Here is a 26,013-nt window from a genome sequence, read left to right as displayed (position 1 = left end):
AACTTCTACCAGAAAAAGTCTTAAAAGGTATTAGAAATACATCAAAACACAATAATGTTGAAGTAAGACCCCTGCCAACTAATATCAACACTTATATTTAGATTTGGATAAATGATTTGCCTTCTGTAAGTTTAAGAAACATTCGCTTGTGCCTTGTAATTCTGTTACCAAAACCCCACATATCTTTAAGATATTTTCTAATTTCTCTCCCTCATGAGGAGGGAGGATAATGGTAATTCACAGAAGTAACAAGTAAAGATAGACCTACCAATTAGTGTTTTTACTGATATCCATTTTTGTTTATGAATTATTAAGTGATTAAAACTCGTAATTCGGTAACAGAATTACAGAAAAATCTGTAACGGAATTACTGCAATTAGAGTGTGAAAACAGTCTGGACAACCCCTCCCTCCCTCCCTCTCGCGCTGCCTCTCTCTTTTCTCTCGCTCTAGTTAATGTTACTTGTCCCGGCTTACTGACACCTACCCATGTGAGCCCCCTCTCTTTCCATTTACTGTAACCAGAATCCGCACCCACTGAGCACCAGACGTCCATGGACGTTGAAAAGTAGTTGATGTAGATTTTTGGTCCGGTTCTTACTTACAGGTCCTTTTCCAACAATGTAGAGTTAAAGATTAAATACAAATAGAAATAGTGACAGGAGGAATAAGTACACAGTGAATAACAATAACAAGTAAAAAAGAACATGGCTATATACAGGGAGTACCAGTACCAAGTCAATGTGCAGGGGTACGAGGTAATTGAGATAGCTACAGTATGTACATATAGGTAGGGGTAAAGTTACTAGGCAACAGAATAGATAATAGACTGAGCTGTAGCAGCAGTGTATTTGAAGCCGTAGCAGTATCATGTGTGGGCGTATGTAGTGTTTGTGTGTGTGCTGGGGTGTCAGTGTAAGTATGTGTGAGTGTGTGGGTAGAGACCAGTGTGTGTGGATAGAATAATAGCCAGTGTGTAGAATAATCAAATCAAATCAAATTATATTGGTCACATACGCGTGTTTAGCAGATGTTATTGCGGGTGTAGCGAAATTCTTGTGTTTCTAGCTCCGACAGTGCAGTAATATCTAACAAGTAATATCTTACAATTTCACAACATATACCCAATACACACAAATCTAAGTAAGGAATGGAATTTAAGAATATATACATATATGGACAAGCAATGACAGAGCGGCATGGACTAAGATACAGTAGAATATTATAGAATACAGTATATACATGTGAGATGAGTAATGCAAGAAATGTAAACATTATATTATCATGTGACAGATCATGTGACACTTAGATTGCACACAGGTGGACTTTATTTAACTAATTATGTGACTTCTGAAGATAATTGGTTGCACCAGATCTTATTTAGGGGCTTCATAGCAAAGGGGGTGAATACATATGCACGCACCACTTTTCCGTTATTTATTTTTTATAATTGTTTGAAACAAGTTATTTTTGGTGAAAATTTCACTTCACCAATTTGGACTATTTTGTGTATGTCCATTGCATGACATCCAAATAAAAATACATTTAAATGACAGGTTGTAATGCAACAAAATAGGAAAAACGCCAAAGGGGCTGAATACTTTTGCAAGGCACTGTAAACAATGACATTAATCCGATTGATATTTGACCATTAATTTCTGCAAAACATGCAGTATTCTGTTAATGGAGTTGTTGTAGCTAGCTTGCTTGCTAGCTAAATTATTCCATCCCCAAACACCATGCTAGATCCATGTGAGTGGGCCAGTTTGTCTTTCATGGCCCGTGCACTTAGATATCTGGCTATCTTCATTCTTGATAATCTACTAGGCACATAACATGACAACTCTTTGGGAACTTTAGTACTTACTTACCCGATTCACATCCATCACCGAAGCTGCCCGCCGTGGTGCTGTAAGACCGATGGTGTTAGTGGACTTGGAGCCTACATTGACTGTGGGCAAAGAACCAGTTTTAGCCTCAACTTCATGGCGAAAACACTCTTGCACTGTTGGTAGCCATCGTAATCGTTTGGGACAATGCGCCAGGGGTACCCTTGGCCCAGTCTGCCCGAAGCGGTAGGACTTTCTTCCCATCTTGACCAAACATGCATGCCGGTAAACAGGGCACTGCCTCCACCACCAGGCTGTTCCTCTCTTGACGTCAAAGCCGCAATGTATTGTTCGCATATGAGTTTTTTAAATAAATGTAATTCAAATTGCGAAAATAGAAGTGTATAATAAAAAAGAAACTTTAGCATAAAGACCTTTTTGATGGAATATCATCAATCTACATTTTTAGATTTGTGGAAATATGTTGTGCAACCTCTCCTTTAATTCGGTGCAGATATTTAACAGCGTTTTGGGAAAATGTGGTCGCATAAAAAACGAAGGGAGATTTTACCGTAATTCTGTTACTAAACTTTGCATCTGCACAGTTCATCCAGTAAATGTGGTTTTGTGAAATGTTCTGTGGAAGTTGTTCAAAGTAGTCCTTGTGCATATAGTTGAATAGTTTGTTAAACGTTGAAATCAATGGTTTTTGTTTGGCAGACATTTTAAAGTGAAAAATCTGAGTCTCAGTGTAATTCCAAAAAATTTAAATAAACTAGGAGTAATATAGTGTGTGCAACTTTCATCATTTTCTATACCTAGTCTTCAGCCACCATTTGGAATACACTGCACTAATCCTCCCAGTAAGGGGGGAGGGTCAGTGTATGACCACAGGGCTAATCTACTATAGTGTTCCTTAGTAAGGAAAGAGGTCAGTGAATGACCAGACCACAGGGCAGGCAGCCAGCTGTGGGAGGAAAACACTGCCAAATCCAAGCTGCAGTAGAGGCCATGAGCACTGACTCCAGAGACACAGAGGCAGAGGCACTTCTCCAAGTATGAAATTATGGTCCAGATTTAACAAGCGCTTGCTCCACTTTATAATAGTTTTTTCTGTTTTCAGGGAAGAAAACAATGAAACAGTTTTATCAAGAAAATCTCAAGAAAACCACACCGGCCACGTTACATGTGCGAGCCTTGCAAAATAAATGTACACATACACGTTATTCAGTCATTTAACTTACACTGCTAGCGCATCTGCGAAAATATAACTTTGAGACGCTCCACAAGTCCCCTCCTTATTGGATATCAGGAAGACACAAACCCATGTGGATGCTTGAAGGACAAACGAGGAGAGCTTAATTAAAGATCTTACTAAAAACTGGCTAGGTTTCCCTTTTAATCTGTGGATTAATCGTCAGAGTAGACAAACACATGATTTTGTATGACTCCGGATAAAAATTCTACAAAGAACCAGCTAAAAAGAGGACCAAATGCATGTCAGGTAAAATAACAACCCAATGTTCATCTCCCAGGACAAACTAGCTAGCAACAGCTAGCTAGCTAAATGTCCATGAATGTTTCATGTTTGTTTCGACCTGCCCCGAAATTAATATAATTCATTCACAGTTGATTTTGGGATTTAAACCTTAGTGTCATTATCACTTCTAGTGGCTATAGACAAAATCAACATGCGCATTATGACGGACGCACGCGCGGCTGGTGTAGTCGGCATGTAATGTTAAGGTGCTCATAGTGTGCACTTCCATCATGGTAAAACACATCACCCTGCGCTATGTTTGCATAACACAACTGCCTAGGAAATAGCTACATACCTGCCATGACCTACAGTAGGAGAAGGCCTAGTTTTTCTTTTTGCTCATTGGTTGTACTGCTTTTAAGGGTTAGCTGTGATTGGTGAATGGAATGGAATGCGTGTAGCTTGGCATGGACTAGGAGTCAGCCCAGGCGACCGCATAGGGACATGCCTCTGGAATGCAAAAAAGCTACAGCGTGGTTACTGTTACTAAATGAATACCCTGCAACCTCTGATTCCAGCCTGCTTCTTTTGGTAGAGCAAATAATGAACAGATGAAGTCAAATCCACGTGGTCTCAGGGCAATTCATATTTTTCTGTACGTAATTTTGACACTCCATTTATTATGATATGTTACGTTACGTTACGTTACATTATGAATAGCGGCCGTACAATAACATACGAATTGGATGATATAAGTTATCATACGTCTTGGATGAGACCAGGTTGCTTGATTACGTTGGTGGTTAGGTGAACTAATGACAAAGGTTAGGGGAACTAAAACGGCAAAGGTTAGGTGAATTTGCGTAGCAGGTTAGGTGAATTGTGTTAAATTTAGAATAAGGGTTTTGGGGTAGGGTTAGCTACGTACATTTGACATTTACATTTGAGTCACTTAGCAGACGCTCTTATCCAGAGTGACTTACAGTTAGTGCATTCATCTTAAGATAGCTAGGTGGGACAACCACATATCACAGGCAGAGAGGGGGTGGGGTGGGGGGGGGTCAAGTGTAAGTACGGAGGAGGATTATTTAAGATACTGTTTGAAGAGGTAGGGTTTCAGATGTATTCGGAAGATGGGCAGGGACTCTGCTGTTCCGTAAGCACCATGGTCTTGTAGTGGATGCGAGCTTCGACTGGAAGCCAGTGGAGTGTTGCGGAGGAGCACGGTGACATGAGAGAACTTGAGAAGGTTGAAAACCAGGCAGGCTGCAGCGTTCTGGATAAGCGCAGTGTAAAATGCTACAGTTGTCCCCGATGCGACTTGAACATGCAACCTTTGGATTGCTAGAGAGTCGTGGATAACGCCCACCCATCCTCCCTGTCAAACCTCCCTACTTACGTTTCTGTCTAAAGTAACCAGACCATTAGCGGGTATCATATGTCTTGGAGGTGCTCAGAAATACATAAAGTATGTTTTGTATGGCTCTGAGGTTGGTCAAATGGGCACAACCAACTTGAACTAGCAGTTGAAGGGTTTTAGTATAACATGATTAATATCTAAGGAAATTAATTTCCATGTATACTATCTGTGCTTAGAGTTGAAAGAAGTTAACCCAAAATAAGCTAGCAATGTTATTAAAAGTCATAATGAAAAATTCTGTTAAAGTTTTAAGGAAGTTATTAAAAAACCTCCAAATAACCTATTATTTCTGTTCTCAGAGCGTTAATAAAACTTTGAAGGATCAGATCTGATTGGTCAAAAGACCAATAATTGGGCAAAAGACCAATAATTGGGCAAAAGACCAGAATTGGTCTGTCTGTGTAAAGGCAGGCAATGTCACATAGAAACATTCACAGGTCATAGCCGTTGAAAAAAATGTTTTATTCAAGCTCTGCAGTCAAACCAAACCCAATACTTTTTCCTTGTCACCCCAAGACACTACAAGGAACAAGTATTTGCATGTTCAATGCCATTATTTCAGTATATTATCTTTTGTGAAATGCATATCTCCTCATGCTGTCTAAAGCCACATATTCATTCCCCAGCTAGCATATTTGGTTCCTTGGAAATTGTGGGAACATACAGTACCAGTCAAAAGTTTTGACACACCCACTCATTCAAGGGTTTTTCTTTATTTTTACTATTTTTTACATTGTAGAATAATAGTGAAGACATCAAAACTATGAAATAACACAAATGGAATCATGTAGTAACCAAAGAAGTGTTAAACAAATCTAAATATATTGGAGATTTGAGATTTTTCAAATAGCCACCCTTTGCCTTGATGACAGCTTTGCACACGCTTGGCATTCTCTCAACCAGCTTCACCTGGAATGCTTTTCCAACAGTCTTGAAGGAGTTCCCACATACAGTGGGGGAAAAAAGTATTTAGTCAGCCACCAATTGTGCAAGTTCTCCCACTTAAAAAGATGAGAGAGGCCTGTAATTTTCATCATAGGTACACATCAACTATGACAGACAAATTGAGAATTTTTTTTCCAGAAAATCACATTGTAGGATTTTTAATGAATTTATTTGCAAATTATGGTGGAAAATAAGTGTTTGGTCACATACAAACAAGCAAGATTTCTGGCTCTCACAGACCTGTAACTTCTTCTTTAAGAGGCTCCTCTGTCCTCCACTCGTTACCTGTATTAATGGCACCTGTTTGAACTTGTTATCAGTATAAAATACACCTGTCCACAACCTCAAACAGTCACACTCCAAACTCCACTATGGCCAAGACCAAAGAGCTGTCAAAGGACACCAGAAACAAAATTGTAGACCTGCACCAGGCTGGGAAGACTGAATCTGCAATAGGTAAGCAGCTTGGTTTGAAGAAATCAACTGTGGGAGCAATTATTAGGAAATGGAAGACATACAAGACCACTGATAATCTCCCTCGATCTGGGGCTCCACGCAAGATCTCACCCTGTGGAGCAAAAATCCCAGAACCACACGGGGGGACCTAGTGAATGACCTGCAGAGAGCTGGGACCAAAGTAACAAAGCCTACCATCAGTAACACACTACGCCGCCAGGTACTCAAATCCTGCAGTGCCAGACGTGTCCCCATGCTTAAGCCAGTACATGTCCAGGCGCGTCTGAAGTTTGCTAGAGTGCATTTGGATGATCCAGAAGAGGATTGGGAGAATGTCATATGGTCAGATGAAACCAAAATAGAACCTTTTGGTAAAAACTCAACTCGTCGTGTTTGGAGGACAAAGAATGCTGAGTTGCATCCAAAGAACACCATACCTACTGTGAAGCATGGGGGTGGAAACATAATGCTTTGGGGCTGTTTTTCTGCAAAGGGACCAGGACGACTGATCCGTGTAAAGGAAAGAATGAATGGGGCCATGTATCGTGAGATTTTGAGTAAAAACCTCCTTCCATCAGCAAGGGCATTGAAGATGAAACGTGGCTGGGACTTTCAGCATGACAATGATCCCAAACACACCGCCCGGGCAACGAAGGAGTGGCTTCGTAAGAAGCATTTCAAGGTCCTGGAGTGGCCTAGCCAGTCTCCAGATCTCAACCCCATAGAAAATCTTTGGAGGGAGTTGAAAGTCCGTGTTGCCCAGCGACAGCCCCAAAACATCACTGCTCTAGAGGAGATCTGCATGGAGGAATGGGCCAAAATACCAGCAACAGTGTGTGAAAACCTTGTGAAGACTTACAGAAAACGTTTGACCTGTGTCATTGCCAACTAAGGGTATATAACAAAGTATTGAGAAACTTTTGTTATTGACCAAATACTTATTTTCCACCATAATTTGCAAATAAATTCATTTCAAATCCTACAATGTGATTTTCTTGATTTTTTTTTCTCATTTTGTCTGTCATAGTTGACGTGTACCTATGATGAAAATTACAGGCCTCTCATCTTTTTAAGTGGGAGAACTTGCACAATTGGTGGCTGACTAAATACTTTTTTTCCCCACTGTATGCTGAGCACTTGTTGACTGCTTTTCCTTCACTCTGCTGTCCGACTCATCCCAAACCATCTCAATTGGGTTGAGGTCGGGGATTGTGGAGGCCAGGTCATCTGATGCAGCACTCCATCACTCTCCTTCTTGGTAAAATAGCCCTTACACAGCCTGGAGGTGTGTTGGGTCATTGTCCTGTTGAAAAACAAATGATAGTCCCACTAAGCCCAAACAGATGGGATGGCGTATCGCTGCAGAATCCTGTGGTAGCCATGCTGGTTAAGTGTGCCTTGAATTCTAAATAAATCATAGTCAGTGTCACCGGCAAAGTACCCCCACACCATAACACCTCCTCCTCTTTGCTTTACGGTGGGAACTACACATGCAGAGATCATCCGTTCACCCACACCACGTCTCACAAAGACACAGCAGTTTGAACCAAACATCTCAAATTTGAACTCCAGACAAAAGGACACATTTCCACCGGTCTAATGTCCATTGCTTGTATTTCTTGGCCCAAGCAGGTCTCTTCTTATTATTGGTGTCCTTTAGTAGTGGTTTCTTTGCAGCAAATCGACCATGAAGGCCTGATTCACACAGTCAGTCCCCTCTGAACAGTTGATGTTGAGATGCGTCTGTTACTTGAACTCTGTGAAGCATTTATTTGGGTTGCAATTTCTGAGGCTGGTAACTCTAATGCACTTATCCTCTGCAGCAGAGGTAACTCTGGGTCTTCCGTTCCTGTGGTGGTCCTCATGAGAGCCAGTTTCATCATAGCGCTTGATGGTTTTTGCGACTGCACTTTAAGAAACTTTCAAAGTTCTTGAAATGTTACGTATTGACTGACCTTCATGTCTTAAAGTAATGATGGACTGTCGTTTCTCTTTGCTTAGTTGAGCTGTCCTTGCCATAATATGGACTTGGTCTTTTACCAAATAGGGCTATCTTCTGTATACCCCCCTACCTTGTCACAACACAACTGATTGGCTCAAATGCATTAAGAAGGAAAGAAATTCCACAAATTAACTTTTAACAAGGCACACCTGTTAATTAATAATAATAATAATAATATGCCATTTAGCAGACGCTTTTATCCAAAGCGACTTACAGTCATGCGTGCATAAATTTTTTTGTGTATGGGTGGTCCCGGGGATCGAACCCACTACCTTGGCGTTACAAGCGCCGTGCTCTACCAGCTGAGCTACTCTAATTGAAATGCATTCCAGGTGACTACCTCATGAAGCTGGTTGAGAGAATGCCAAGAGTGTGCAAAGCTGTCATCAAGGCAAAGGGTGGCTAGTTGAAGAATCTCAAATATGAAATGTATTTGTTTAACACTTTTTTGGTTACTACATGATTCCATATGTGTTATTTCATAGTTTTGATGTCTTCACTATTATTCTACAATGTAAAAATAAAGAAAAACCCTTGAATGAGTAGGTGTGTCCAAACTTTGGACTGGTATTGTATGTTTTTGGTTTGACATTGGTTGTTGGAATGAAGCCATACTTTTCCTGACCGGTAAAACTGAACGTTGTTTAAACGTTCTGAGAACAGAAGTGAAAATTACACCTGTTCTGGGAATGTTTCTTTTTTAGGTTGCAGGGAGGTTCTGAGAACATTTAACTCTGGTTTTCCTGGGAGGTTTTATTAACGCTATGAGAATGGAAATTATAGATTATTTGGAGGTTTTTGAATAACTTCCTTAAAACTTTAACTGAATCTTTCAATACGACTTTTAATACACAATGCTAGCTTATTTTGGGTTACATTTTTTAAAACTCCAAGCACAGATGGTACACATGGAAATGAATGTCCTTAGATATTAATCGTGCAAACATATTCATTTTTTATTGTGACACGACATCAGTGAGATTCAAACCTATGATCTTGTGTTCTCTGTCCATGGAATTAGTCCACTGCGCCACCAGGATGGAGCTACAGATGTCCTTATCTTAATTTGATCACTCTTTTGTCTCAGAAAAATGTCCTGCACGTCAGGAAATTCAATTGAGCCTTTTGATTTAGATATGTTCCTTGAAAATCTGCAGTTCTCTTTCTCTCCATGCAGGGGCAGTCGAGTCTTTGGACCAGTGCCAACTATCAAAATCATCCCCCCTCTCTCATGGTTGTCACTAGTTACCACAGCCACAAAGTCAAAATTGGCTTTTGTAAAAATTAATAAAAACAAAAATGTGCTTAATTTAAGGTTAGGGTTAGGCATAAGGTTAGCAGTGTGGTTAGGGTTAGCCTATGATTTTAAATCCATTGCTAGGTCTGTGTTTATTCACGTTCAGAGAATGGAATATACTGTATATGTTTTTAAATAACATTCTTAGAACGTTCTCTGAATGTTACATTTTTCTTGTGGTTTTAATGGAAAGTTTTCATGTTCTGAGATAACGGAATTTAGAGCTTATTGATGTTAACCCCTTACGCTCGTGGGAATTGTCTAATTGGCCTAGATGGATTGGGCTAAATTGAAATACTTCTTACAGAATAAATATGGAAAGCATATGCATAACCATGGTAGCAATTACACTGAACAAAAATATAATCGCAACATGTAAAGTGTTGGTCCCATGTTTCATGAGCTGAAATAAAAAATCCCAGAAATGTTCCATAAGCACAAAAATGTTTGTTTCTCTCAAATGTTTTTCATGCATTTGTTTATATACCTGTTAGTGAGCATTTCTCCTTTGCCAAGATAATCCATCCACCAGACAAGTGTGGCATATCAAGAAGCTGATTAAACAGCATGATCATTACACAGGTGCATCTTGTGCTGGGGACAATAAAAGGCCACTTTAAAATGTGCAGTTTTGTCACACAACACAATGACACAGATGTCTCAAGTTTTGAGGGAGTGTGCAATTGGCATGCTGACTGCAGGAATGTTCACCAGAGCTGTTGCCAGATAATTTAATGTTCATCTCTCTACCATAAGCTGCCTCCAATGTCGTTTTAGAGAACGACCGGCCTCACAACCGCAGACCACGTGTAACCACGCCAGCCCAGGACCTCCACATCCGGCTTCTTCACCTGTGGGATCGTCTGAGGGGGGTGTGGGGGTGTTTCCAAGTGGCTGTACACCTCTCCAAAGTGTGCATAGATCCTAAGTAATTTCAATGCACTTTTATGACTCAAAGAAGAGTCTTCAACTATAAGGTGCTTTTTTGAGCTCTCCTAGTTGTGCCGTTGAGGAACTAGAGAAAGTACACTTGTAGTTGTTTTGTTTGGAATAATGCCTTTACACAATTACTGTTGTTATTTACCCAATCCAAAAACGGTCCATTATAAACAGCAATCTGGGTCAGGTGGGCATAATTTGAAAGCTTGTTCTATTGCCAACATGACTAGCTACGTTAATAAAATATGATCTTACAGTGTTAGGCTTTCACAAGGCAATTCAGAGAAGCAGATCGTAATTTTGGTGCGCATAGAATGGAGTCATGAGTGCATTCAGATGCGTGGTTTGCGACAAATGTTCTATACAATACAACAAACAGGCTCATTCTGTTCAGGACAACCCACGGTATAATGTCATAGTTATCATAAACATTGACACTGTATATTACATGAGTTTTATGATATGGAAATGTGAAGGGCACATTTGGACTCACGGGTGTTTGGCTTGCTTGTATGACATCAAAGTGGTATGTATTATAATACTCAACATGTCATCTTTCAAAATACATCAAGTCCTCGTAATTTACAGCATTTCCCTCACTCGGACAACAAAACATTTGCACGCGCAGTGCTCAAGTTCAGAACAGCTATCAGTCAAAACCCATACAGCGCTGTGAAGTGTATAGCAGTGGTTCCCAACCTTTTTTGGTTAGTGTACCACGAAATGAATTTTTGTCTGCCCGGAGTACTGCCCGGAGTACCCCTGAAGTACCCCTTCATGTGCATTTTACCAGTAAGTCTATGGTCTCATGAGTCTTCCAGGGGTCCTAGTACCCCTGTTTGGGAACCACTGATGTATAGCATGTTACTGTACAGCCACTGCATTCAAATGTAGGCGCTTATCAGTGTACAAACGACTATACGGGTATGAGTGTAAAGGGCTACTGTGGACAATTATTATTTTTTGAACGTTCCCATAATATTGTCAAGAACTGACATAAAAGAGAACCATACATTCTCTGAAAGTTCTGAGAATATCACTTAAGTCACACTATTTTTTAAAAAACTTTCCCAGAATGTAGTAAAAATATGACATTAAACAGAACCACATGGGAGCTTGTGTGGAATGTTCTGTGGAAGTACTGAAATTCCCAGAGAAGAACGTTGTTTCTTAACGTTCAAGGACATTTTTTAGGACTTTAAATAGAACAGTGAGGAAACCTATAGGAAACATTATGCTGAAGTATTGGAATTCCCACAGAAGAAATTTCTCTGAACTATTTGAGAACATTCCCAATTTCAAACCAGTTGGAGAACATTCCTAAAACATTACCAAAATTAAATGTAACCATGTTTGAACTTTTAGGAAACGTTCTATTAAAGTAAGGACAATAGGAAATACCAAGAAAATGTTTTTTTGTCTAGTTCCTTAAATATGCTGAGAGTGTTCAAAGCCAAGCAACTACCCTGCACCATTCCCAGAAAGTTGTGGGAAGTTGTATGTAAAATAACCATAGGACAATCACACTCTCACCAAGCTCTAAGAAACACATGGTTCTCAGAACGTTATGTGCTAGCTGGGTATGGTGAGCTGGAAAGAAAAGTTGTGATTAATCATCATCCACACCATCCCTCCCCGGTCCCCACCTCCCCTCCCCATGTATCCCAGTAAGGAGTGGAAGGCCACAGACACACTCTGTTACAGCAGTCACGCAGCCAGCCAGGCAGAAGGCAGCTTACCCCTGGCCGCCCGGCCATCTTGGCCTGCCCTCCAAAGCCCAGCAGAAGCAGGAAACAGAGCTAAAGCAGTTCCACATGGCTACTGTATTACAGCTTCCCTGGCTCTGGCACCTCACACTCACACGCACTCCCTCTCAGATACTCAAAGGGGAGGAGTAGGAGGATGGGGGAGAGAAGGGGGAAGAGGGGGAAGAGGAAGAGGAGGAGGAAATGGTGAGGCTTAGAGAAGGCAGGCTGGGTCAGTTGGCAGAACTTAGAATGAACAATTTAGGACTCCCAGTCTGTGCTAATTAGTTTAGGACTTTCTGAGTTTATCTCTTTGTTTGTTTGTTCTCAACATGTTTGTTTCCTGAAATTCTCTGAAAGTATATTGAAGGCACTTTGAATGAGGAACATAGGTTTCCTTTCATATTTTCATGTTCTGTGTTGTTGAATGCTAGTGGAGTAATAGACGCCTTGACAGCTTGTGGATGGTACTTTAAGGATTACAGGTAGTATCATGCATTGATCCCTATGCAGACCACTCCTGAGTCAGGGTGAATGTTTGGATGGGCCTCTCTTGATTCCTTACCGGCTGATCTGCAACCCTCCATCTGGTTTTTTCTTTTGGGACTGACTTAAGAAAACATCTAGAGGAAACAGCCTCCAATCCATAACCCAGATAGATATGGAGTGCACTCCACATCTCCTTGTTGGAAGGAGGTAAAAAAAAACAAGCATGTATTAGTCTATAAAGTGTTTATTTTGGTATCTATAGAAATAGATACAACACAGAGAAGCAGTCAAAACACCAGCATTCATCTGGCATTCGTAACTGACCATATAACAATAACCAACTGAGTCTCTGCATGCTTTTTGAATGAGTCCACTGAGCTGTGAGAGCCCTGGCTTGCTTCCACTCTCTTTGGCTCAGTGTTGCAGAGCCCTTGGCAGAACTGAATCACTCCCATGATCTAACCGTTTCCCAAACTCGGTCCTGGGGACTCCAAGAAGTGGGGTTAGTTGATTTTTGAGCTTGATGATCAGTACATTTTTTTAATAGGCTGTGTGGTGCTAGGGCAAAAAACGATGTGCACCTCTTTGGATCCCCAGGACCGAGTTTGGGAAACTCTGATCTAACCACTGATCAGAGAGAACACGGTCAGAGCCATATATACAGGGAGAGTTTGGCGCAGAGAAATTCATAAAGATAAAGGTATCTATGGTTTGGCCATTGTGGTTCCAATCAAAAAGTGTTATGGTGCCAGATGACATCACACAATTCTGTGGGAGCCATGTTCCTGCCTCAACAAGCTCTCACAGTCTCACGTCAGAATTAGACATTCATCTAAAAAAGGTTAAAGTTAAGTTTAGGCATTAACTCTGAATTTTTAAGCTTAGGGTGTAGTTTAGGCATTAACTCCGAATGGTTAAGGTTTGGGATAGGCTTAAAACAAACATGCAACCTTTAAATGCTTACTCCCATCCACTATCACCGTCCACAACACCCTAGCAAAACCGAAACCTACTTGAAGGTAACAGCGCTCACTGTTGCCCCTAGAGGCCGGTTTCCACGACATCTCCTGACGTCCTTGGACATGGATGGTTGTCTAATACTGACTTGTATCACGGGTGACCTGGCTGCATGCCTTCTGGTCAACTTTGACCAATAGCAGTTCACAGAATTGGCAACCAAACTGAAAACCTGAACTGCTAGAATCAGAACTACATTTGAAACAGTCATTATTAATGGGTGAATGCACTCATGGAGTGCTATTGCTCTATAGGAGTCTCTGACCATGGTTCACCTGTAATACCTGTGATTATGTTTGTTGTGTCCCTGACTGGGGGATCCGCCATAAGCACAGAGCCAGGTGCTCTGACATAGTTGTTGCTGAGGGACTATTGCCTAAAGTATTTTGCACTCTCTGAACCCTCAGCGCACAATTACTAGAAACTCAACCCTAGCCTCCTGAGACATAAACTTGGCTGGAGAGAATAGCAGATTTTCTAGCTAGAGACATGCAGTAGACTGCAGGATGCCTTAGAGCAGAACAGCACAGCACTAACTTCAGTGGATGAGTGGATGGCAACGCTTGTCCCCCCCTCTCGCTCACTCCCTCGCTCCCTCATTTTATTTTTTGCATGTTGATTTGGAGATGCAGAGAAAGGCACACCTAGGTGCAGTTTGGGCTTGTTAGTACATACATTTGACACACACACACAGACACACTCACGTTGCACTCTCTACATGATGGAATGCGCCCCAGGGCAGTGATTGATGCCTCCCTCAAGGAGATAACTCTGCCCTGACCTTAGCTGTAGGTGTTTAGTGAGTGACCATACAGATACAGCACTGCAGCATTAGCTTCTCTACTGACTTTCATGGCTTTGAAATTATACATCGGAGTTGTATGTATGTTGTACCTCACATTTTCCATTTTAGTCATAGCAAGTTACAATATGTTGGATCGGTACTCTGTCTCCACACACACACACGCACACGCGCACACACACACACACACACACACGCACACGCACACGCACACACACACAGTGTACACAAACTGTATGCAGTGTGTCTGTTTCCCCCACAGAAAGGTCTCTTTACCTTGCCTGAGGGACCCCACTTCATTCAGCCAGTCCAGGGGTCCACTGATGGGGCTGTCGAGCGGGAGGGACCAGAGCCCCATGTGGTCTACCCCAGTGTAACCACGGTACCACACAGATACCGACGCAGCTCTGAGGCCCGGGACACACACAGCCCCTGTGGGGTCAGAGGTGAGAAGAATAGAATAGAACATAGCTCAATTAAATAGGATATCATTGAATAGAGTTTGTTTTGTTAGATTGGTTTGCATTTTGTAAATGTTTTGAATGAGCATGTGGAATGCTCAACGTCCTATTTTTCCTCTAGTCTGTTTTACCCCATATCTGTGTGCTGTTGTCCGTCCTGCAGACGCACCAGGTGATTCCCTAGTGGTGGAGAGGGAGAGAGAAGACTGGGAGAGGGAACAGCAGGAGGAGGAGAGGGAGAGAGAGGAGGAGACGGCTCAACATCGCTCCCAACGCTCCGTCAGCAGAGAGAGGTGCACAGCATTGTTTCCCCTACCATTGTATAGGCAGGTTGGGTGGCAGAAAAGAGTTAGGCTTCTATTGACACATTTTATGCCAGTAGGAATCAATCTAGGGGACTGGTGCAGAGTCTGTTTCTAACCTTATCATCGTCTATAACTGAAATTCACTTCTCTTTCTTTGTGTTTCTCTGTCTTGTGTGAAGGTGGGTAGAGACAATGGTGGTGGCAGACTCTAAACTGATCGACTACCACGGCAGTGACAACGTCGAGTCTTACATCTTCACCATCATGAACATGGTGAGTCGGGAGGATCAACCTTTAACTGACACTCCGTCCACACAAGACATATACACAGTAACAGTGTCATGACATGACAGCAGTGTGTGTGTGTGTGTGTGTGTGTGTGTGTGTGTGTGTGTGTGTGTGTGTGTGTGTGTGTGTGTGTGTGTGTGTGTGTGTGTGTGTGTCAGGTGGCAGGGATCTTCCATGATGCCAGTATAGGAAATGCCATCCACATCATCCTGGTCCGCCTGATCCTCCTGCAAGGAGAGGAGGTAATCAACACTTCACGTTAACACAGACATATGATGAGGGCTCTTAATTAACTTTTTCATTGGCATCAATGGTGTTCCCAACTTGAAAAAGTTAGGAGCACCAAACGGTAGCCTATAGGAGCACCAGAAAAATAGATTAGGCCTATTGGAATCCTATTGTTTGAGGTAGCTATCCAGCCCCTTTCCTTTCTTCCAGTGCTATCTTAAACCATACTGGGCAAGTTACCAGGTTTTTAGCCAGCTAGGTTTGCTAGCCAGTTAGCAAATTAGAGCCCAGCATATGATGTCTGTTGACATCTAATCTTAAACTTCTAGGATTGACATAATTCATATAAGAGGAGTGCACCTGAGCGGCAGGTAGCCTAGCGGTTAAGAGTTTTGGGCCAGTAACTGAAAGGTCGCTGGTTCGAATCCCCGAACCGAGTAGGTGAAAAATCTGTCGATGTTCCCTTAAGCAAGGCACTTAACCCTAATTGCTCCTGTAAATCGCTCTGGATAAGAGTGCCTGCTAAATGACTATAATGGAAATGCACAATATCAAAACAACTCAAACATCCAAGTCTCCAGCTGATGTGTTTTGTTGTCTTTTATCTGGGCCTCTATGATGATGGTGTTGATCATGTTGTCTACTGCAGAAAGGGCTGAAGATCATCCACCATGCAGACACTTCTCTGGCCAGTTTCTGTGCCTGGCAGAAGAACCTCAACCCACTAAGTGACACACACCCTGCTCACCACGACGTGGCAGTGCTGGTCACCAGGTAAGACTGCAGCCATACACACACATCAACACTCACATACTACTGTACAACTGTGGATTGTGTATCACGATGCTGAGGTCCCTGTGTGTGTGTGTGTGTGTGTGTGTGTGTGTATGTGTGTGTGTGTGTGCGTGTGCATTTCGACCACCAGGAAGGACATCTGTGCAGGGCTCAACGAGCCGTGTGAGACCCTTGGTCTGTCCCATCTGTCAGGGATGTGCCAGCCTCACCGTAGCTGCAACATCAACGAAGACTCAGGACTACCTGTAGCCTTCACCATTGCACACGAGCTGGGACATAGGTTTGTGGCTGTGTGTGTGTTTCTCCAATTTCTACATCGATCTAAGTCAAGACTATCTAATAATTGCTTCAATAGATCAAATTCAAAAGGACCATCTCATCTATGTTTTCCTCAGCTTTGGGATCCACCATGATGGTCAGGGGAATGACTGTGAGATGGATGGCAGACACCCCTTCATCATGTCCAGACAGCTGATGTATGACACCTCCCCCCTTACCTGGTCCTCCTGCTCCAAAGACTACATCACACGCTTCCTAGAGTGAGTGTCTTTCTCTCTCCCTGTCTGCTGTATGTCTGTCTCACTCCATCTTCCTCTCTTTCTTTCTCTCGCTCCTTCTCTTTTTCTCACCTTCTCACTTCTGTGTAGTTGTTTGATGCTAACACAGATGACGTGATCTCTCTGACCCTCTAGTCGTGGTTGGGGCTTCTGTCTGGACGACCGTCCCTCAAAGAAGGATCTGACCACCCCACTGGCCCGTCTGGGGGTCCGCTACACCACACAGCACCAGTGCCAACTACAGTACGGCCCCAATGCCACCTACTGCCACGAGATCGATGTGAGTTACACACACACATACACACACCACCACCACCAGTTCCGAGTCTGGATGGACACTTACTTAGCCTGGGTTTGTCTTCCTTCTAGAATGTTTGTCAGATAGCCTGAGTTTGTCTTCCTTCTAGAATGTGTGTCAGATCCTGTGGTGTTCAGTGAATGGGTCCTGTCGCTCTAAACTGGACTCACCCATAGATGGTACTCGCTGTGGCCCTGAGAAGGTAGGTTGAGGCTGTGTGTGTTTGTACGTGTGTGTGTTGTGGGGCACAGTTTCACTGGCAAGTTTGCGATGGTGTTTAGAATGTCCACTCTCATGTGTGTGTATGTGTTCTCTCTGTCAGTGGTGTATCTCAGGGGAGTGTGTTATCATAGGGAAGCTACCGGAGACAGTGAATGGGAACTGGGGACAGTGGAGTAGCTGGTCTCACTGTTCCAGGACCTGCGGGGCCGGGGTGAAGTCTGCTCACAGGGAGTGTAACCACCCCAAGTAAGAACTGACCCCACATCTGTCTCTCCTTTCCTCTCCTCACCTATTCTATCTTTCCTCTTCCCTCTTCTCCTTTTTCCACCTCCCCTTTTTCCATATTTGATTAAAATGTATGGTCCTTTGTTTCCTTCAGACCAGAGTTTGGTGGGAAGTACTGTACAGGCGAGAGGAGGCGTTACCATATCTGTAACACCAAACCATGCCAAAAGGCCAAACCCACCTTCAGAGACATGCTGTGTAGTGAATTTGACACAGTGCCCTACCAGAACGAACTCTACGAGTGGGTCCCTGTGGCCAGCCTATGTAAGAGCTAAAATCACCAAACGCACATACTACAGTAAATACACCGAGACATACATACAGTTGAAGTCGAAAGTTTACATACACTTAGGTTGGAGTCATTAAAACTCGGTTTTCAACCACTCCACAAATTTATTTTTAACAAACTATAGTTTTGGTAAGTCGGTTAGGACATTTACTTTGTGCATGACACAAGTCATTTTTCCAACAATTGTTTACAGACAGATTATTTCACTTATAATTTACTGTATCACAATTCCAGTGGGTCAGAAGTTTACATACACTAAGTTGACTGTGCCTTTAAATAGCTTGGAAAAGTCCAGAAAATGATGTCATGGCTTTAGAAGCTTCTGATAGGCTAATTGACATAATTTGAGTCAATTGAAGGTGTACCTGTGGATGTATTTCAAGGCCTACCTTCAAACTCAGTGCCTCTTTGTTTGACATCATGGGAAAATGAGAAGAAATCAGCCTAGACCTCTGGTTCATCCTTGGGAGCAATTTCCAAATGCCTGAAGGTACCACGTTCATCTGTACAAATAATAGTATCCACAGTAAAACAAGTCCTATATCGACATAACCTGAAAGGCCGCTCAGCAAGGAAGAAGCCACTGCTCCAAAACCACCATAAAAAAGCCAGACTACAGTTTGCAACTGCACATGGGGACAAATATTGTACTTTTTGGAGAAATGTCCTCTGGTCTGATGAAACAAAAATAGAACTGTTTGGTTCTATTGTTACCATTGTTATGTTTGGAGGAAAAAGGGGGATGATTGCAAGAGAAAAACACCATCCCAACCGTGAAGCACGGGGGTGGCAGCATCCTGCTGTGGGGGTGCTTGGCTGCAGGAGTGACTGGTGCACTTCAAAAAATAGATGGCATGATGAGGAAGGAAAATTATGTGGATATATTGAAGCAACATCTCAAAACATCAGTCAGGAAGTTAAAGCTTGGTCGCAAATGGGTCTTCCAAATGGACAATGACACCAAGCATTCTTCCAAGGTTGTGGCAAATGGCTTAAGGACAACAAAGTCAAGGTATTGGAGTGGCCATCACAAAGCCCTGACCTCAATCCTATAGAAAATATGTGGGCAGAACTGAAAAAGCGTGTGCGAGCAAGGAGGCCTGCAAACCTGACTCAGTTACACCAGCTCTGTCAAGAGGAATGGGCCAAAATTCTCCCAACTTATTGTGGGAAGCTTGTGGCTACCCAAAACATTTGACCCAAGTTAAACAATTTAAAGGCAATGCTACCAAATACTAATTGAGTGTATGTAAACTTCTGACCCACTGGGAATGTGAAATAAATCATTCTCTCTACCATTATTATGACATTTCACATTCTTAAAATAAAATGGTGATCCTAACTGACCTAAGATAGGGCATTTTTACTAGGATTAAATGTCAGGAATTGTGAAAAACTGAGTTTAAATGTATTTGTCTAAGGTGTATGTAAACTTCTGACTTCAACTGTACACAAGCCTCATCATTCCAAGAGTTGCGGTTATATGTATCTAGCAGCAGGGGGCAGCACATACATACATTTCCAATACGTTTCCAAAACTCAAAAGGGAATTACACTTTTCAATACTTCCACTGGTGTCCCCTCATTGATCCTCTCCCTCTCCTGCCCCCTCCCCCCTCTGGTTCCATCTCATATCTCTTCCGTGCCTTGCCCAGCGAGTCCGTGCGAGCTGCACTGTCGTCCTGTGGATGAGCATTTCTCTGAGAAGATGCTGGATGCTGTGACAGACGGAACTCCCTGCTTCATGAACAACAACTCCAGAAGCATCTGTGTCAATGGAGTGTGCAAGGTAGTGTGGCTGGGTAAGAGAGAGAGACAGAGAGAAGGGGGGAAGGGGGAGGGAGAATGTAGGTATTATGCTGCGTTCATAACCATTTGGGAATGTGGTAATTACAAGTTGTGAAGTTGTAAATACAAGTTTGATGCATTCATGTTCTTTGAACTCGTTGAGAAATGCAGATTGGCTAATGGCAAACAAACTGCTTCAACCATAAACTAAAAGTACAGCTATCATGCTTTTAAAGAAATGATAGTGTTCAAAACCATATTAATATTATGCTTTTTATAAATAATGTTTTGTTGTTGCATTTAACTGCTGAGGTAATTTCCTTAGTAGGTGACGTCAGAGGTCAGCATGTGGGAGCTCAGGGATGATAGATGAGTTTCCCAATAGTATTTACGATTTGGAGGGATTTTTCCCAGTCGTATGCTCATATTTACGAATTTAGGAGATGTTATGACCGCAGCATAAGTCCTGTCTCTGCAAGGAGAGAGCATGGGGCCCGAGATAGATTTAAGATAGGAACTATGCCTGTTGGAGCTGAGAGGGAATCTGTTAATTTTTTCCTTCTGTCTGTGTATCTCTGTGTGTACCTGATCTGATTATCTTGAATCTTTACCTTATCCGTGTGTGTGTGTGTGTGCGCGCACGTATAATCCTTGACCTGTGTGTAGGAGGTGGGCTGTGACTATGGTATAGACTCTAACGCTGTAGAGGATCGTTGTGGAGTGTGTCTGGGCGATGGTTCCTCCTGTGAGACTGTCCAGATGACCTTTGATGGGGGGGATGGCTTCGGTGAGTCTCCTATCTCCTTCCTAAATATCTCCCTGATGTCTCATCTCTCCTCCCAAACCCCCAAAACATCTCCCACAATGTCTTCACTGACTGGTTGCAGGATTATGTCATTGCTGTTGTTGCCTTGTGGTTGTCATGGCAGCGCTCTGTATGGGAGTATACAGCTGTTTATTCTGCTGTTTTTGGCAGCTGCCCACCATCTGTGTGTGTGTGTGTGTGTGTGTGTGTGTGTGTGTGTGTGTACAGCTATTTGTCTTGCTGTCTTTGGCATATCTGACTGTCTGACTCCAGTACAACTGCATTTGTACAGTGCAAAAGCTCTCCCTCCATTTGGCAAATCTGACCATAATTCTATCCTCCTGATTCCTGCTTACAAGAAACAACTAAAGCAGGAAGTACCAGTGACTTGCTCAATACAGAAGTGGTCAGATGACACAGATGCTAAGCTACAGGACTATTTTGCTAGCACAGACTGGAATATGTTCTGGGATTCTTCCGATGGCAATGAGGAGTACACCACATCAGTCACTGGCTTCATCAATAAGTGCATTGATGACGTCGTCCCCACAGTGACCGTACGTCCATACCCCAACCAGAAGCCATGGATTACAGGCAACATCCGCACTGAGCTAAAGGGTAGAGCTGCCGCTTTCAAGGAGCGGGACTCTAATCCGGACGCTTATAAGAAATCCCGCTATGCCCTCAGACGAACCATCAAACAGGCAAAGCGTCAATACAGAACTAAGATTGAATTGTACTACACTGGCTCTGACGCTCATCGGATGTGGCAGGGCTAGCAAAATATTACGGACTACAAAGGGAAGCACAGCCGCGAGCTGCCCAGTGACATGAGCCTACCAGACGAGCTAAATTACATGAGAGCATCAGCTGTTCCAAACGACTGTGTGATCACGCTCTCCATAGCCGATGTGAGTAAGACCTTTAAACAGGTCAACATTCACAAAGCCGCAGGGCCAGACTGATTACCAGGACGTGTACTCCGAGCATGCGCTGACCAACTGGCAACTGTCTTCACTGACATTTTCAACCTGTCCCTGACTGAGTCTGTAATACCATCATGTTTCAAGCAGACCACCATAGTCACTCTGCCCAAGAACACTAAGGTAACCTGCCTAAATGACTACCGACCTGTAGGACTCACGTTTGTAGCCATGAAGTGCTTTGAAAGGCTGGTCATGGCTCACATCAACACCATCATCCCAGAAACCCTAGACCCACTCCAATTTGCATACCGCCCCAACAGATCCACAGATGATGCAATCTCTATTGCGCTCTACACTGCCCTTTCCCACCTGGACAAAATGAACACCTACGTGAGAACGCTATTCATTGACTACAGTTCAGCGTTCAACACCATAGTGCCCTCAAAGCTCATCACTAAGCTAAGGACCCTGGGACTAAACACCTCCCTCTGCAACTGGATCATGGACTACCTGATAGGCCGCCCCCAGGTGGTAAGGGTAGGTAACAACACATCTGCCACGCTGATCCTCAACACAGGGGCCCCTCAGGGGTGCGTGCTCAGTCCCCTCCTGTACTCCCTGTTCACTTATGACTGCATGGCCAAGCATGACTCCAACACCATCATTAAGTTTGCCGACGACACAACAGTTGTAGGCCTGATCACCGACAACGATGAGACAGTCTACAGGGAGGAGGTCAGAGACCTGGCCGTGTGGTGCCAGGATAACAACCTCTCCCTCAACGTGATCCAAGACAAAGGAGATTATTGTGGACTACAGGAAAAGGAGGACCGAGCATGCCCCCATTCTCATCAACGGGGCTGTAGTGGAGCAGGTTGAGAGCTTCAAGTTCCTCACCAACAAACTATCATGGTCCAAACACACCAAGACAGTCGTGAAGAGGGCATGACAAAGCCTATTCCCTCTCAGGAGACTGAAAAGATTTGGCATAGGTCCTCAGATCCTCAAAAAGTTCTACAGCTGCACCATCGAGAGCATCCTGACTGGTTGCATCACCGCCTGGTATGGCAACTACTCGGCCTCCGACCGCAAGGCACTACAGAGGGTAGTGCGTACGGCCCAGTACATCACTGGGGCCAAACTTCCTGCCATCCAGGACCTCTATACCAGACGATGTCAGAGGAAGGCCCTAAAAATTGCCAAAGACTCCAGCCACCCTAATCATTGACTGTTCTCTCTACTACCGCACGGCAAGTGGTACCGGAGCGCCAAGTCTAGGTCCAAAAGGCTTCTTAACAGCTTCTACCCCCAACCCATAAGACTCCTGAACAGCTAATCAAATGGCTACCCCCCCACACACACACCTTTTACGCTGCTGCTACTCTCTGTTTATTATCTATGCACAGTCACTTTACCTCTACCTATATGTACATATTACCTCAATTACCTCAACTAACCTGTGCCCCCGCACATTGACTCTGTACCAGTACCCCCTGTATATAGCCTCGCTACTGTTATTTTACTGCTGCTCTTTAATTATTTTTTATTAATAAATTTTTTACTTCAGTTTATTTTGGTAAATACTTTCTTAACACTTATTTTTCTTAAAATTGCATTGTTGGTTATGGGCTTGTAAGTAAGCATTTCACTGTAAGGTCTACCCCTGTTGTATTCGGCGCATGTGACAAATACCATTTTATTTTATTTTATTTTTGAGAGAATGACTCACTAGTGACCTCCGTGACCTCACAGCCAGAGAGAGAGAGAAATACAGAGAGAAAGATAGATTGATAGATTTTCTCTTCAGAGCAGGACATTATTGTAGCTTACTATACTGCCCTACCAAGCAATAAGGCAGTAACTGCTCATCCTTAATCATGTGGACAAGTATCCTGTCTCTATTATATTGTGTTTTGGAGAAAATGGGGGTCATATTAGCAGTAACAGCAAAAGGTTACTGTGAAACCAAGGTAAATGGCAGTAACTGAACTTGCTGCCTTTTAGCTTGGTTTCAACCTGCCCTTGGCAGCGGTTACTGCCTTTTACCTTAGTCTCATATCATTTTATTTTGATAGCGATACAATCAAAACTGTATGACACTGACTGACATCTACACACATACAGTTGAAGTCGGAAGTTTACATACACTTAGGTTGGAGTCATTAAAACTTGTTTTTCAACCACTTCACAAATTTATTTTTAACAAACTATAGTTTTGGCAAGCCGGTTAGGACATCTACTTTGTGCATGACACAAGTAATTTTTCCAACAATTGTTTACAGACAGATTATTTCACTTATAATTCACTGTATCACAATTCTAGTGGGTCAGAAGTTTATATACACTAAGTTGACTGTGCCTTTAAACAGCTTGGTAAATTCCAGAAAATGATGTCATGGCGTTAGAAGCTTCTGATAGGCTAATTGACATCATTTGAGTCAATTGGAGGTGTACCTGTGGATGTATTTCAAGGCCTACCTTCAAACGCAGTGCCTCTTTGCTTGACATCATGGGATAATCAAAAGAAATCAGTCAAGACCTCAGAAAAAAAATTGTAGACCTCCACAAGTCTGGTTCATCCTTGGGAGCAATTTCCAAACGCCTGAAGGTACCACGTTCATCTGTACAAATAATAGTACGCAAGTATAAACACCATGGGACCACGCAGCCGTCATACCGCTCAGGAAGGAGATGCGTTCTGTCTCTGAGAGATGAACGTACTTTGGTCCGAAAAGTGCAAATCAATCCCAGAACAACAGCAAAGGACCTTGTGAAGATGCTGGAGGAAACAGGTACAAAAGTATCTATATCCACAGTAAAACGAGTCCTATATCGACATAACCTGAAAGGCCGCTTAGCAAGGAAGAAGCCACTGCTCCAAAACCGCCATAAAAAAAGCCAGACTACGGTTTGCAACTGCACATAGGGACAAAGATCGTACTTTTTGGAGAAATATCCTCTGGTCTGATGAAACAAAAATAGAACTGTTTGGCCATAATGACCATCGTTATGTTTGGAGGAAAAAGGGGAACACTTGCAAGCCGAAGAACACCATCCCAACCGTGAAGCACGGGGGTGGCAGCATCATGCTGTGGGGGTGCTTTGCTGTAGGAGGGACTGGTGCACTTCACAAAATAGATGGCATCATGAGGAAGGACAATTATGTGGATATATTGAAGCAACATCTCAAGACATCACTCAGGAAGTTAAAGGTTGGTCGCAAATGGCTCTTCCAAATGGACAATGACCCCAAGCATACTTCCAAAGTTGTGGCAAAATGGCTTAAGAACAACAAAGTCAAGGTATTGGAGTGGCCGTCACAAAGCCCTGACCTCAATCCTATAGAAAATGTGTGGGCAGAACTGAAAAAGCATGTGCGAGCAAGGAGGCCTACAAACCTGACTCAGTTACACCAGCTCTGTCAGGAGGAATGGGCCAAAATTCACCCAACTTATTGTGGGAAGCTTGTGGAAGGCTTCCCGAAACATTTGACACAAGTTAAGCAATTTAAAGGCAATGCTACCAAATACTAATTGAGTGTATGTAAACTTCTGACCCACTGGGAATGTGATGAAAGAAATAAAAGCTGAAATAAATCATTCTCTCTACTATTATTCTGACATTTCACATTCTTAAAATCAAGTGGTGATCCTAACTGACCTAAGACAGGGAATTTTTACTAGGATTAAATGTCAGGAATTGTGAAAAACTGAGTTTAAATGTATTTGGCTAAGGTATATGTAAACTTCTGACTTCAACTGTACATTGCTAATCTAGGGACACAACATCATGACACAGCATTCCCGGGGGGAAATTATGGTTGAAACGCCGACACCCAGACACTGGTAAGAACTAACTAGCTAAGTAGATCTGAGATCATAATTAATTAGCTAGCTAGCAGGCTAAGCTAACAATGTCACCTGCTCCCATAAGAGGAGATACGCAATTGATACTAACTTCAATCTACTAGCCCTATAATGAATTATATTCTGAAATGTCATTTGATGATTTCTTTGCATCAGTACCACACACACGACTTCCAGCCAGTGAGTGACAGCAACCTAGCTAGAACTGACACGCCCCTACCAAAATGTCAAAACCTACCTAGCTAGCATTAGCATGAAGCAATATATTTGTGCTACCTGCTCCCATAAGAGGCGATCAGCAGTTTATACTAGCTTCAATCTATTATCCTTATAATGAATATAATCCCTATAATTGTATTATGACATTCCATGGGTTATTTGAATCAGTAAAGTTACACCACACACACGATCACTAGCCAGCTGACCGTCAGTTGGACGTGCACCCCATACTGTCAGTTACTGAATTGTCATAAGCCACGC

At 42.8% G+C, this 26,013-nt stretch overlaps 2 protein-coding genes across 2 annotated transcripts in view; one reads left to right on the top strand and one right to left on the bottom strand.

Annotated features, from left to right (window-relative positions):
- The window catches only part of LOC121585085 (glycerol-3-phosphate acyltransferase 3-like), a 34,913-nt gene extending 32,344 nt beyond the window's left edge, over positions 1-2,569 (bottom strand). Inside the window, exon 1 of the mRNA XM_045225779.1 lies at positions 1,871-2,569. Within this exon, the coding sequence (XP_045081714.1) occupies positions 1,871-2,185 (315 nt within the window). The 5' untranslated portion in view covers positions 2,186-2,569. The remainder of the gene's footprint in view (positions 1-1,870) is intronic.
- Positions 1-26,013, top strand: part of LOC121585086 (A disintegrin and metalloproteinase with thrombospondin motifs 12-like) — a 48,580-nt gene that overhangs the window by 3,911 nt on the left and 18,656 nt on the right. Inside the window, exons 3-15 of the mRNA XM_041901442.2 lie at positions 14,683-14,866; positions 15,045-15,174; positions 15,366-15,459; positions 15,633-15,716; positions 16,352-16,476; positions 16,628-16,777; positions 16,893-17,036; positions 17,190-17,334; positions 17,462-17,554; positions 17,675-17,820; positions 17,954-18,123; positions 19,804-19,937; positions 20,603-20,723. Coding sequence (XP_041757376.2) covers positions 14,683-14,866; positions 15,045-15,174; positions 15,366-15,459; positions 15,633-15,716; positions 16,352-16,476; positions 16,628-16,777; positions 16,893-17,036; positions 17,190-17,334; positions 17,462-17,554; positions 17,675-17,820; positions 17,954-18,123; positions 19,804-19,937; positions 20,603-20,723 — 1,720 coding nt within the window. The remainder of the gene's footprint in view (positions 1-14,682; positions 14,867-15,044; positions 15,175-15,365; positions 15,460-15,632; positions 15,717-16,351; positions 16,477-16,627; positions 16,778-16,892; positions 17,037-17,189; positions 17,335-17,461; positions 17,555-17,674; positions 17,821-17,953; positions 18,124-19,803; positions 19,938-20,602; positions 20,724-26,013) is intronic.

Source organism: Coregonus clupeaformis, chromosome 16 (assembly GCF_020615455.1).
Source record: "Coregonus clupeaformis isolate EN_2021a chromosome 16, ASM2061545v1, whole genome shotgun sequence".
NCBI lineage: Eukaryota > Metazoa > Chordata > Actinopteri > Salmoniformes > Salmonidae > Coregonus > Coregonus clupeaformis.
The sequence above is the reverse complement of the archived record's forward strand: the minus strand, read 5'-3'. Positions and strand labels throughout refer to the sequence as shown.